This window comes from Zosterops lateralis (genome assembly GCF_965231275.1).
Source record: "Zosterops lateralis genome assembly, chromosome: W".
NCBI classification, from domain to species: domain Eukaryota; kingdom Metazoa; phylum Chordata; class Aves; order Passeriformes; family Zosteropidae; genus Zosterops; species Zosterops lateralis.
In genome coordinates this window covers 30,769,475-30,783,189 of record NC_139801.1, presented here as the reverse complement: position 1 = coordinate 30,783,189, position 13,715 = coordinate 30,769,475, and the positions used below count along the sequence as shown (strand labels likewise).

General features: G+C 44.8%; 1 protein-coding gene across 1 annotated transcript in view; it reads left to right on the top strand.

Annotated features, from left to right (window-relative positions):
* Window positions 1-5,324: 5,324 nt before the first annotated feature.
* The window catches only part of LOC310922247 (mitogen-activated protein kinase kinase kinase kinase 4-like), a gene marked incomplete at both ends in the record, with an annotated part of 106,171 nt that continues 97,780 nt past the window's right edge, over window positions 5,325-13,715 (top strand). The window contains 2 exon segments of the mRNA XM_083882703.1: window positions 5,325-5,357; window positions 13,169-13,329. Of these exon segments, the coding sequence (XP_083738829.1) occupies window positions 5,325-5,357; window positions 13,169-13,329 (194 nt within the window).

Genomic DNA, 13,715 nt, shown 5'->3' with positions numbered 1-13,715 from the left:
TCCTTTTTATCTCGGTAGAAATGGTTTGCCTTCTTCTCTCTGGTAGAGCATCTCACAATAGGATGATGAAATGTGTCATGTCATTGGTGAGCTTTAATGGTGCGTTAACAGAAGATATTTGCATGGGGGTAGTGAAAGACTGAGCAGAGATAAGGAACAATACCCCACCCAGTTTTTAACAGCTGGCTTGTTATCAGGGAAGGCAGTTACCTCCTCCCTTCTGGAGTTACAACAGATAAGAAAAAACCTCCCCAACTGAGCTTTTGGCCATCTCTGTTTTTGGTCAAGTACCCTGTAAGTATCCAACACTTAGTCTCCTTGGTAACTTATGGAGAAAAAATTCTTTAAAGTAAAAAAGGAGCAAACCTAACCCCCAACAAAAACCAAAAATGCTGCTAGTGGAAAAGTGCCAAGAATGGTATATCACCCCTGACTTTCTTGCTTTCAAGCGTTTGAACCTTTGCAGCAGCTTTCTCACGCTGCTTCATGTAAACAATATTGTATTCTTAGAACTTATCTGTATGTTTTGCATAGTTGTTCTCTGAGAGGAGAATTCGACTGATGGTCATAGTGACCAATGGAGTCAGGAGGTTGTAACCTCCTTGGGCCAATCTCGGCCCTCTGTACAAAATGTATATAAGTAGAATTGGAGTCAGATAATGAAGAGCCTTCCATGTTTGACCCTGCTGCTGCCTGCTGTCCTCTGTGACGGTTCGCACCCACGTCGCAACGTGTTGCCCCTCTAAGGGCAGGGGTAACAATGGTATAAGAAGACCACCGCTCGAGAGCTGAATTTGTGCGTTGCTTGGGGCAGTGCCCCCGCACACCCAGCACTGTAATTGCTCAGTCTTTTATCAAACAAATGAATAAATTGGCTATATTGCTTAATGCATTGGCAAGTCTAGCTTTTCATTTATTACAAAGGCAAAGAGAAAAATAATAGATAATTTTTTATTATCCTCTGAGCAGTTGTAACATGGCAATTAGGACAGAAAACAGGCAATTTAATGCCAGCATTTGCGTTGGAAAATTGGAGGTGGCCATAAAGGGGATTAAATATGAGTGGAGAAGCAGCATTGGTATGGGAGAATAATCAAAATAAGCAAAAAGCAGAAAGAGAATGAGGATAAACTCTACCAACCTTTGCTACAGTGTCCACAGAAATGTCAAGGGAAAACCCAAACCGATACAGCCACACACAAATAAAGCAAATTATCAGCCTGAGCAGGAGGACATGCCTGGACAAGAAAGAAAAACAAGTGATCTCTGTGGGCAGATCTAAATTCAGCAAAAAGAACAAAAGGGTTTGAGTATTGCAGAGTTAAACTGAGTTTTCTGGGTTTTTTGTTTGTTTGTTTGTTTGTTTTTTTATTGGTCAGAGAAAAAACCTAGGAAAAAGAATGGAAGTGGTACTGCTGCTTCAAAGCAGGAGATGGTACAAAGCATGTGGCTCAGAGGAGGTGTGTGAGCATCCACAGCGTGTGCATGTCTGTTCACAGCCAGTTGAGGATTCTGGTTTGACAGAACAGATTAAAGAAGAGAAGGTGCTGAGCACATGGGTGTAATCCACACTAGGGAAGCTGTTGGGGGTTAGATTTGTTTCTTTTTTACTTATAGAACTTTTTCCCATAAATTGCTAGGAAACTACTGAGTATTTATGAGTGCTTAAGCAAAACAAAGAAGTGGCCAAAGGAGAGGAGTGCAGCACCTGGCTACACCTCTTTTAGTCTCTGGGAGTTTCTCTCAGAGGGGAAAGATATCGTGAGTTTTGAGGGCAGGTAAAGGAATGGGATGGGGGCAACTGCGCTCTCGATCTTGGCATTGGAAGGAGGACGGTCAAGCTGTTGTTTTCTGCGGGTAGAATTCACTGTCACTACCAAAGTCCAGTCCTAGGGATCTGTAGTGGTGTGGTTTTGGTTTTATCAGTTTTATGTATGTATTTGTTCCTTGTATTAAGTTAATTTTTATAGGTTATAATGGTTTGCCCCATGCACCCATGTTCCACCCTCATTGGTTTCATCCCAACCCCAGTTATATGTCAGTCAGAAGTTATCCAGCCCCTGGGTCTTGTTTGTCACTTTGGGGTCTCTCCCAAAAGTCTGGAAAGTTCCAGGAAGAACCCCAAGTGATTGGACAAGACTTCAGCTGTCTCCCCACCCGAGTTATTAATTTGTTACAATGTATGTCATTTATCCAGAGAGCCATACCCCTTTGGCCCCTGATTTGTCCCCAGTTAAACCCATCCCTGAGTTCCTCCCCCCAATAAAAGGTGTTGCATTCGGGGGTTCCCCAAGCCTTTTTTTCCCTTGTTTTTCCCCCGCTGCTTCTGCTGAGGGGTGTCTGCTGGGGCAGATACCTTGATGAATAAAGCCAGCAGTTAACCCAGAACAGCCTCCTCTTTTTCCTGCTGTCGTTGCTTCACCCCTTCAAGCAAGAGAAGAACTCACAGGGGTCGGTGAGGTTCACCCTGCTACCGAGCCGTACCCTTTACTGTCGAGGTGTCAGGGCTAGCCAAGTCAGAGACAAGCCACCTCAACATACCACCATCTGTTCATGTGTCCAGGAATTCTGAGCTCACCTTATCCTGCCTTGCTGGAACTGGGCTGCCACTGTCCCTACCCTGCCACTTCTTCATCACTGCCCTGAGTCTTTTGCTATGCTGTAGCCCCGCACTCCCTGCCCTGCCCGGACATCCCCTAGTTCCAGCTACCACCGCGAAGCTTCTGATACATCTCATCCACCAGCCCAGGATTCCTGCTCATCCCTGCTGTTCCAGCTTGGTGCTTCTCAGAGTCCTGCAGGGGCACTGGGATCAGACTGCCCCAGGGTTTTGTGAAGCAAAGCCTCTCCTCCACCCCTTCCCGTCTCAGCTGAGAAGGCCATCACAAGGTTCCTGGTTCTGTTTTGTTGTTAATGCTGTAGTTGTTGTTTTGTTTGCCTTGTTATACATACTAGTAAAGAACTGTTATTCCTATTCCCATACCTTTACCTGATGTAAGGAATAAGAGCTTGACTCAGCCAATGTATCAAGCAACAATCAATTTAATAATTCATTAATTCAAATGATAAAGTGTGAGCAAAGCAGAGCACCGGGTACAGTGGAGGTTTTCCCTCTAGGTGCACACTGGCTGCTGATTTTTGCTGGTATTTATTGAGCATCTTCATAAGCACTTCTTAGTAGTTGGGGTTTTTTTGTGGTTTCTTCCTAGTTTCTGTTTGTGAAGTCTGATTTCTATACCCTATTGCGATCAGTTCCTATTGGTGACGTCAAATTTCTATACCCCAAGGTTGTAAATTAGTGATGGTGATGTCCAGTTTCCCTTTCTAGAATCATGCGTCAGTGATGGTGAGGCCCAGCTTCTCTTTCCAGGGCCATAAATCAGTGATGGTGATGTCTAGCTTCCTTACATCTGTGATGGTGAGATCCAGTTTTCCTTTCCAGGATAATAAATCAGTGAGGGTGATGTTTAGCTTCCTTTACCAGGATCATGCATCTGTGATGATGGAGTCTAGTTTTCTTTTCCCGGATCCTCAATTTTTTATTTTTTTTAGCTTAGGATAAGCTCACTTCTTTCTTTTATATATTCTAAAGCTATAGTTCAAAACGTCTTATTACAAAGCAGCCCAAAGCTTATAATAATTTTGTTTCAAAGCAAATAATAATACTTCTGCATTCTTCTATCCTACATGCTAAAGGCCTAAAAAAACCCCCAAAAACTTAAAACTTATATTGCGAAAACTTTAAAACTCACATTATTCATTTATAAGCATGCAAAATATTTGTCCAAAAAGCCTCTTTCCATGCTTTTTCCATTTGTTTATTAAAACTCATTTTTATAACTGTCCCATGGCCTTGTTCTACACATCTCACAACAACTACACAGGCCACCTTTTTTACCTGACACGAAACACAACTCCACATTTCACACTGAGACCCCCTTGATTTCAAAATTATAGTAATTCAGAGGGAAGGGGTTTACATTGAGAGGAATTACAGACTTGTCTTTACAAACAAGCAGTGGATCTGCTGGTAGGTAAAACTAGCACTGAGAGATAAAAGAAACAATGTGAAGGATTCCACTGTTTGATGAATGGAAAAGATCATATTTGCCTTTACAAACAAACTGCAGGTTTGCTGATAAATGAAATTGGATATTGAAAGATGAAAGAAACAATGGGAAAACCCATAAATTCCATAAGAATTAAAATTTAAAAGGGAGGTTGTACATTAAAGGGGAATTTTAGTTATTAGGCACTCCAGGAAGTCTGTAACTCAAGTACCTCAGCCAGTGGGGAGAGAGGGAAATGCGGCCAGGGAATTAGGATAAAATAGGGGGCTGCATCCTCCAAAATTTGAGAGCATCCAGGGGAAATGCCCCATGGCCTCTCCCTTTACTCAAATAAAGTAAAAGGACTCCTCTGTCTCCTTTTTGGACATAAACCTCTGGCATTTGTGGATTAATTTTCCTAACAACATTCTCCATTCCAAGGGAGGTTCTGGCTTTCCCTGGCAGACACCTTTCTTTCAAACTGAGACAGAAGTCCACAGGACAGCCAGGATGGGGAGACAACCCCCACTGTGTCCCAAAGTAGCTCAGCACAGCCAGGGCCAAGGGGAGCAGTGCTGAGGTAGCTAAAACCACCCAAAACCCACCAAGTCACAGCCAAGGTGCCCTGAAACTGGGGGGTGGAAAGCTCTGGAGGAAGTGTGATGAACCATGGTGGAGGGCATCACTCCTGTTTACTGCAGCACAACAGTGTGTTGCAAATTGCAAGTGACAGCTGCAGGTCACCAAGTTGCACAAAGGCATTGATGAGTTGGGTTCAGGTAATGAATTACACTAAGTGCTTTACTGGGACAGGGCTCATCTTGGAAAGCCCATTCTGGCACCCTCACATCTGCTTCAGGGTCCAGGGGCTGCACCACAGTGTCACATCCTTCTTGGGTGAACCTGATGGAGAGGGCACTATCTGGGTGCTGAACAGACAGAGCTTTCTGGGATGATTTGTCACTGGTTTAGAAGAAACAGAGGTGGTAACTGAAAAGAATAAAATTTTACAAACTCCTGAGTATACGTTAAAAGTCTAAAGTGTTAGAGCCCTTAATTGTTGTATAATAAGTGTATTGATATTTTAAATAATTTGTAATTGTAAGTTCCTGTAATGTGGCAGTGGGGAGCCACCTCCGTGGTCCCCCTGAAAAAGCAGGCGGGCCTATTTGGTCGCTAAAAGCCAACAGCCCCCCCCACTGACGCCTGAGTGGGCCCACCGCTGGGGCCGCAAGCTAGCCCGCCACTCCTCCACGGCGCACACCCCCCACCGCCATGAGACCCCGGCCGCTGCTGGGGCCACAAGCCGTGAGCCGGCCCGCTCCTCCACAGCACCGCCGGGGTGGCGCAGCACACACAACTCCCCGTCTCCACGAGGCAGCCACCTCTGCTGCGGCAACCCCGTGCTGGCGACCCCGTGCTAGTGACCCCCATGCCACCGCATGTGGCCCACTAATATGTAAATTAGAAAAACCCCAGTGTAAACTGGGACACTTTTAGAACCAAAGGTCCCCCGCCAAAACAAACCAATGTAAAATCTGAACCCACAAAAGACAGTACTGAACTGGCTATACCCTAAAGTGTTGATAAGCAGTTTTTTGTAACTCGCTGTAACTTAAAAAGTGCCCGAGGGGAGGAATACCCCTGGAACAGCCCGACAAAAAGTGAACTCCTAGCACCCCTGCAAGGGCGGGGCTCCCGGCTCTGCAGTGACCTAAGACTGCGAAGCTGAACAGACCCTCCTCAAGGTGAACTAGGAAGGGCTGACCATCCCTCGAGCCACCCTTTTGAGAGCTGATCAATAAAGGCATTTTAAGGAGAAAAATACTATCTCCGCCCATTTTTAACAGTGACCTTGAGCAGCTCCAGAGCTACGGGTTTGCCCTTCACATAACAGTCATGTAAATGTGCCTTTCCAGGCATAACCATGACTGACCTCAAGTACGTGGGCAAACTGTATATTTATTGCTATAAAATGACAGCAAGTTCACTGACAAAAGCAGATTGGGCAGCTGGTGGGGATTTTTAATCACAGAGAAGATTTAATGGTCACTGAATGTTAATCCACAGCTGTTTACAGAATCACATTGTTACTGCAGCATGTTGTTTTTTCTTTGAAGGAGTTACAACCATTCTGACAACATAATGACATATGGTTATTAACTGACTTAAGAAGAGCATTTAGGAGATATACAATGATTTTTTAAACATATATATATAAAATATAAAACTATATACTTTATATATAAATATATCTAGCTATGCAGGATATGTCTTACAGGAAACAAAGGGGGCTGGTGATAGCTTCTCATAAAATTTTATGTTGTGGTTTTCTGGTTTTCAAGATGTTGCTGATTCGTCCATTTAGAAACAAACAGAAAGAAACCCTAAGAAAAAAAGTATAGAACAGTACTTCAGAGAGTTGGTTCTAAGCTTTCATATTCAAATATCAAATGACTGTATTACTGTTCTCCTACTTTTAGTGTTAACTAATCCAAAGGAAAAAAGACAGGAAGGAGAGATAAGGCACTGGGATGGGACCTGAGCGGATGACACCAGTTATGCCTGCCTACACTTCCACAGTGGATGTGTAAATGAGGATAATAAACTGCTTTACTCCCATTCTCAATGTGTAAAGTTTATGAGTGCATGGGATATCCATTACTTTATAACCTACAGCTGGGACTTCTGGAAAGCAAAGGAATAAAGGTGGAGTTGGCCTTTTCCAAACCTGCAAGAATTTGCTCTCAGGATCAAGGCCACCGAGTACAGCCCTCTGAGGCTGGTCTGTAGAGGATTCCAGACTTGCCGACTCTGCCTGGGATTGCTTGGCCTGTGACCTCATAAAATGCTCAGGTCCTGGCTAAATGAAATCAGCTTTCAGCCTGTAAAGCCATGTAAACATGAGAACTGCTTGGGGAAAGTAGGAGAGCTCAAGGACTTTAAGATGTTTAATTGGCTTATGGAGCTAAACTCCTTTAAGAACTTAAGCTGCTGTGAAAAGGGAAGCTGGTTTAAATTCCCAAATCCCCCTGCTGGGAGGAGAAGCCCAAATGTGCTATAGGGTGGTAGTTCAGGGCCTGGCTGTGACTTGGCTCCTCCACAGCAGCCATCAGCCCTCCAGAGGGGACAGGTTTCCTGGGTGGCACAGAAGCTGCTGTGGCCAGGACATCTGGCTCCCCAGTAACTTTGAACTAGTGAAGTTGTCTGAGAGGCTGCTGAAAGCAGCTCTAATTTGGGGAGGTCTGAGCACTCTTTCACACCCTAGTAACCAGATAGTGAGAGACCCATGAGAAATGGAAACCAGGAGGTCTGTGAACATGCGATGCTTTTGTTTCTACTTCGTTTAAGTTTTTTTGGGTTTTTTTGTTTTTTTTTTTTAGTTTTGGGGGGGTTTATTGTTTGTTTTCTGCTTCAGTATGGTTACTTCAGAGCTGTTCCCTGGCCAGCCTGCTCTTCAGATAACCATATAAACGAGTTATATTTGTGGGTCCAAATCCCAGACAGAGACGTGGTAGACGGCTGGAAGAAGGAGCGGACTCACACTTGGGGATCAGGAAGGTTTTATTCAGGCCCAAAGCCCAGGTGCAAGTGCAGATTCTGGGGCTTACACGCCCTTAAGTACAGGAGGCATTACCTTTAGGAATGAATGGGGAGTGACTTAGGAACAGGGGGCATTGGCATGGCTATTTTGGGGCGAAAAGGGGAGTGGGGAAACCTGAAGCCTGGCTGAGTCACCAGCTTTTGCCAGAGCACTCAAGCCTTAGGGTGTAGCAATGGGTCTTATCAGGGAAGAATTACAATGAACTAGGAGAGGCTATTGTAAGGGGGAAATACAGGGATTTGGGAAAGGGGTGTGGTAGGGATGAACCATTACAGAAATTTAATAACAAAAACATACAGAACTTTGGAAAACCCAAAATGCACACTGCAACACTTCAGCTACTGGCTCTCACGTCTCATGTGATTAAAATGCCACTATTTTCTCCTTAGGAGGAAATAAAAATGTCACTTCTCTTTTTAATAAGGTTAGAGCTTTAGCAGTTCCAAGTGAGCACATTAAACCATTTTGTCCTCAGTATTAATTTTTGTACCCTCTCCTTTCACTGAATCCAAGTCTTCATTTCTGCTCTGTGCATTACTAGAAAGATGCTGGAGCTGCTGCCTCAGCAAAGCAGTGTTAAGGGAAAGTCCCTTCCCTTGTCTTTCCTTGCTTATGCAGCTGATCCCATCAGCCCTTATCTTACAGTATTGCACAGAGGTGTTCCCACAGATTTGACATAGTTTGGGGCTCTGGGCAGTGTCCAGGCAATGGAAGGAGGGTCTGTGCCACAGCCCTTCACCCCACTGGGTACAGGCTGGGCTTGTACATAACCTGGCACGAGCTGCTGTTCAGGTCAATATTGTTTCAATGGGTTTATTTAGCAGTTGCTTCCAAGTTATCAATAAAAGCAGTGAATACATCCAGTCTCAGACCTGTGCAAACACATTTCTTTCCCACAAAACTTCCATGACTAAATATCAGTGAATGACTGGCAGATGTACAGAGCCTTCCCATTCTTCCCAAACCGCTAAACAACTTGTCAGATTTAATTTTTAAAATGTTTGCAATCTCAGCTGACAGCTGCACTGTGCAGCAGCAGCATCAAGGTGAGTGCACCTACTCAATGCTCTGCCCAAAATGCTGTGAAGTGCAGAGACAAGCTGACAGAACCCCACAGGAGCTATGCTGCCTCTTTCCAGGCTGAGCCTGGTGTTACGGGCACAGGTGAAACTTGGCTGGAAGTTATATGCAGATTATTAATATACAAAGATAGAGAATGTTCAGATAGGACTGGCATGGATCTACAGGAAAATACACACACTTATTCATTAGTTAATGTTATGAATAAAAATGGGCAGAGAAAATATTAATCTCCATAAACGCCTTTAATCATCAGCTCTTTCAATATTTGCTCGAGGGGTTTTTGGCTGCCCGTGGTCGCCGTGAAGGAGGAGGGTCCTTTTCAGCTCTGCTGCAGGCAATTCAACAGAGTTGGAGGACTGACCCTCGCTGGGAGCAACCCCAGAGTCCTGACAGTTCTTTGTTTTCTCCTGTGGTCTCATCTCTGGTTTGGTCTTTTTAACTTACAGCTAGCAAGCAAAACCGGAAAAATTAGCTCTTTTGATCTTTCAGGGTCTACACGGCTTAGAAATGGTTTCTGTGCGTTTCAATTTTGCTTGGTTTTTATTTTGTGAGGGGTTTTTTGGTGTTAAACTTCATCCCGAGATGCACTTGGAGTCCTTTATTTGCATGCGGGATTAGCCGGGGCGGGCAGTTGGAAGCTCTTGTGGCCGCGTGGCAGTTCTGCCGCAGCCATGGCATTTCGGTCTCACGCTGCCTCACAGCGGCGGCACCGTTTGCGGGGGTTTTGGGCCGGTTTCTTGTGAGGTGGGGGGTGGAACGTGGCGGGCGTGGATTTTTTTCTTTTGGAACGGAGCGGCGGTTCGGCCCGGGGCGGGCAGCATGGCGGCTGCGGGCGGACGGGGCTTTTCTTCTCGGCTCCGGCACGGGGGGGGAATGGCTGGGGGCTGGGGCTGCTCTTCCCCGCGGCTGCGGGCGGCCAGCTCCTCTCTCTTTCTCGCTCCGGCGGCGGCTGACCACGGGCGGGCCGCTCCGCGGCTGGAGCCGCGTCGGGGCGGGCGCTCCGCGGCTGGAACTCTTTGTGCTGAGCCTGGGGGGGAAGCGGCCAGCTCCTCTCTTTTCCGCTCCGGCGGCGGCGGCCGCGGGGGTCGGGATTTCCCCGTGCCAGACGGCCGACTGCTTTGCGGCTGGAGCCGCGTTGAGGCGGGCGGCTCCGCTGCGGCTCCCTCGCCCCGTCGTTAGGGTGGGGGGGGCGCGGTGCCGGGCGTCTTTGAAGGGAACGGGTTCTTTTTGTTTTTAAGGTGGTCTGGGAGGAAGGTGCCACGGAGGTGGCTTTTCACTGTTACATTATAGGATAAACATTTTAAATTTCATTTTTATCAGTTAATGTTGGAAGAGGGCACTGTTGCTCAATGCCTAAATGAGCTTCCTTTTGTCTTCCCCATCCACAAGACACATACACACTAATTAGGCAGCCTTCCAAATACAGGATACATTTCCCTTGAGGAAAAAAGGAGAATTTAAAAGACTCAGGCACTGCACTGGGGCACCCAAGTGTGTTTGAAATGGCCAGAGTTGGCAAAATACTGAGATGAAAAGCAGCTTGGAACTAAATGGAAGTTGGAGCAAGAATAGAGGCGACTTCCCCAAAGATGTTTAATAGGTCACAGAGGGTGGGTTTTGTTCCAGAGGGCTGGATGGAGGTTTATAAATTACAGTTCCTCTTTTGCCTTTTTTTTCCTCCTCTAAGAAAAGGAAAAGCAGAGGGCCTGGGAAATGCAGATGTGTAAGAGGGAATGAGCCATGAGTTGGGCTTTTTTTGTAGCTAAGGCAAGGTTAAAATTGTGTAATTTTGTGAGGCACAGGTTAGGCTTGCAACAGGACTGAAAAAATCTGTTTAATTTACTGAGAATCTGCCCAGATTGACACATGACACTGAGAAGGTTAAAAAGATAGGATAAAGTTAATTTTATTTATTTTATTTTTTTTTAGTAAGAAAGGTGTCCCCACATTTAAAGTTGTTGATCTTTATTTTCTTTCCTTTAGGAAAGAAGGGAACAGAAACCAAACCAACACCCTGCCTCCAAAAACCCATGCCCAAGACTTTAATCTGACAATTCCTCCCAGCCAAGGGTGATTCAGATACCAACTCCTTTTTAGCTAACCACCAAACTTCAGTGGTTTGGATAAAAGAGAACCATGGTCTGAGTCATCCAGAGTTAGTATTTGGTTGGCAAAGCCATGCCTGCAGGATTTTCTAAAGTCAAAACCCCCCTGCTTGTCTGCCAGAATTACCATAACTTTTCTTGCTTTCAGAAAAAGACTGTCTGCCATGGGATATTTTGACTGATAAAATTAACGTGGTAGCGATTAAACTGTGCATTGTCAGTTTTCTTTATGTTTTGGTTTTTTTTTTACTGAGAGATCTGCCTGTGAAGAGGCAGCAGCTATTTTTTTCCATAATTGCATCTGTTTCAGAGAGCAGACAGATGTTGGGCTGAAATTCATTATGGTATTCATAAACCCCATTGGAATCTGATTACCTAGCAACATATAGCTACTGTTCCTTGCAAAGTATTTCAAAGTGTTCTTACTTTGAATGAAGAAATAAATTTGCAGAAGATGGGAGGGAAGGGAAAAACCTCTAGCGAGGCAGATGGCTGCACAATAGCAAGATACAATAGTTATACAAAATGTGAGAGTTCAATTTATTTCAATAAATTATCTTTATTTTGCAAAATTGCCAGCCAACCTTTGTGCACTGGTATCACTGTAGTAGGCAGATGCTGACTTGGTATTCTGATATAAGGCAGTCACAGTGAAATACTCAGTGACACAGGAAAGAAAAGAAAATCAGACTAGGAAAAAATCTCATGGAGAGAGAAAATAATAGAAATAGCTTTCACACAGGAAAGCAGTTATCTATATAATTCATGTATTGCTTCACAAAATCACCATTGAGGATTCAACTGATGCTGGAACAGAGTCCAAAGACAGGAGTGCAAAACATCATAGTTACAGAGGATACGACTCCTCTCCCTTTGTAAAGAGCTGAAAAGTACTCTGTGTGCTACTGAGTACCGTATGGGAAATTACTGTTTTGGTTTGTTTGTCTGGATTTCTGGTATTTCCAGTTTACTCAGGATAGCAACCCTGTCTCTTGATCCTAATGCAGCAGTCTCTGCAAACTGGAAATCTGAAGACAGATTCAGGTTTAAATATGACTTTCTGGCCCAGCCTTAATGAGGGAATTTTCCTTAGTTCAAATAGGAGAAAGCTTGAGAAATATTCAGAGCACAATCCAACAATACATTGAAAACAATGACATTTTACTGTGATTTCCAAGGACTGTAGGGATGGTTCCCAGGAATGCTGAAGATATGAAGTGGATTGTGTTGGTAGTTCATTTTTTTTGCATCTTTTTACTAAATTGGAATGTAAGTGGATGTCCATGGCCTGAAACTGAAATCTTCCCTTCGCAGTCCAAAAACATTTTGCAGCAGCTGCACTAAGTCATCCTGATATTTTCCAAGGCGTGACCTGATAAAAGTATTTTCTGCTTTTTGTGGTCATGAAATAATACTCCTGGCATTGTGTGACTGCTAACAAGCTAGCATCCAGACATATCCAGGCTGTATACAAGCCTATAAAGACTTTTAATGTGTAACCGTATCCAGCCAAGGGTTGTCCCCTAAAGAAACACTAAGGAGATGTCTAAAATCTCTAGTTCATATAAAAGCAAAAAGTAATGGAGAAGTTTGTGAAGTATTTTTATTCTAGGAGAAAAGTGCTGATGTTGGAGCATCAGCATCAGTCTGATCAGGTGCCTCAGGCATGGGCATAATGCAGGTTCCTTACAGAAGATAAGAAAACTTCCAGCAAAATAAATCTCTCAGGGAGTGTTGTAATTCTCTGGGGGAATGGTTTCTCTCTCCTGACCCCCTGGAGTCACTTACCATATAAATTGACCCTTCCTTCCTTCCCTGACCTCATTGGCTGTGGTCCAGCTATCTTTTTCCTGAGCAGGGGGCTATATAATGCCTCGCGCTTCCTTGTTCTCTCTCTTTCCCCCCTGGAATCTAGAAGAATAAACGCCTGGGACAAAGGTCCCGGGGAAGGAGCTTCTTCTGATATCTTTTATCTTGTTCCTGGTATAATTCCCTTCAAAGCCTCCTAAAGACTCAGCTAGCTGAAGCCCCCGGAGGCGGGCGGGGGGCATTTTTACAGTTGCCACCTGTCAGGGAGATCTCACATGCCTCATAAATTAAATATCTGCCCTGGGCTGCCAAAAGGGCAGAGGTTTCACTTCAGGTTTGGCAGTCACAGTGGTGGCAGCTTGTTCCTGCCCATTTTTGCTCTGTGGTGTGTCAGGTGTCCCCCTCTAGTGACTGCAGAGCAGGAAATGGGCCTTGTGATTTATGAGCACTGGCATCAGTAATTGGTGGGTGCTAAAGTAAAGTAAAATAAGCAATGTTATTCCCTGGCTTTCTTCCAGCACCAGAGGCAAGAGCAGGAGCTACAAAGGCAGCAGGAGTGTGAGCAGAGGTGGCCAAAGGTGACGGTCAGTCAGAGGAAAAAGGAAAGGGGTAAAGAAGACAAAAGGGCTGGGGAAGATGAATACTTCATAGTGGATGGACAGAAGAAAATAGAAAAGAAGTAGATATGAAGAGGGTGTTCGCTGACAGTAGTTTGCAGCTCCCTCTTCTGTATCTGATGTCTTTCTCAGTTCCCTGAGGGTGTTCCCATACTCTGAGTCGTGGACCAAAGAGGGACTTCACTAATGCATTTACTGCCTCTCCTTCTCAGATTCAGTCTTCCTTTGAGTTAACTTAGATGTTACTGAGTCACTCTCCTTATCTACAGGAGGGACACTGCCTCTCCCACTTTTGTCTCTGTTGTTTCTCTGTGCTGAAATGGTCTGATTAAAATACCTTTACCCTGAAAGCTTCCAGCATCAGCTAAACCTAAGCTTAAATCTCCAGTCCCCGTTTTGCATTCATGTTGTAACCAGGACCATTTCTTGTTCAGAAAAACAATGGAGC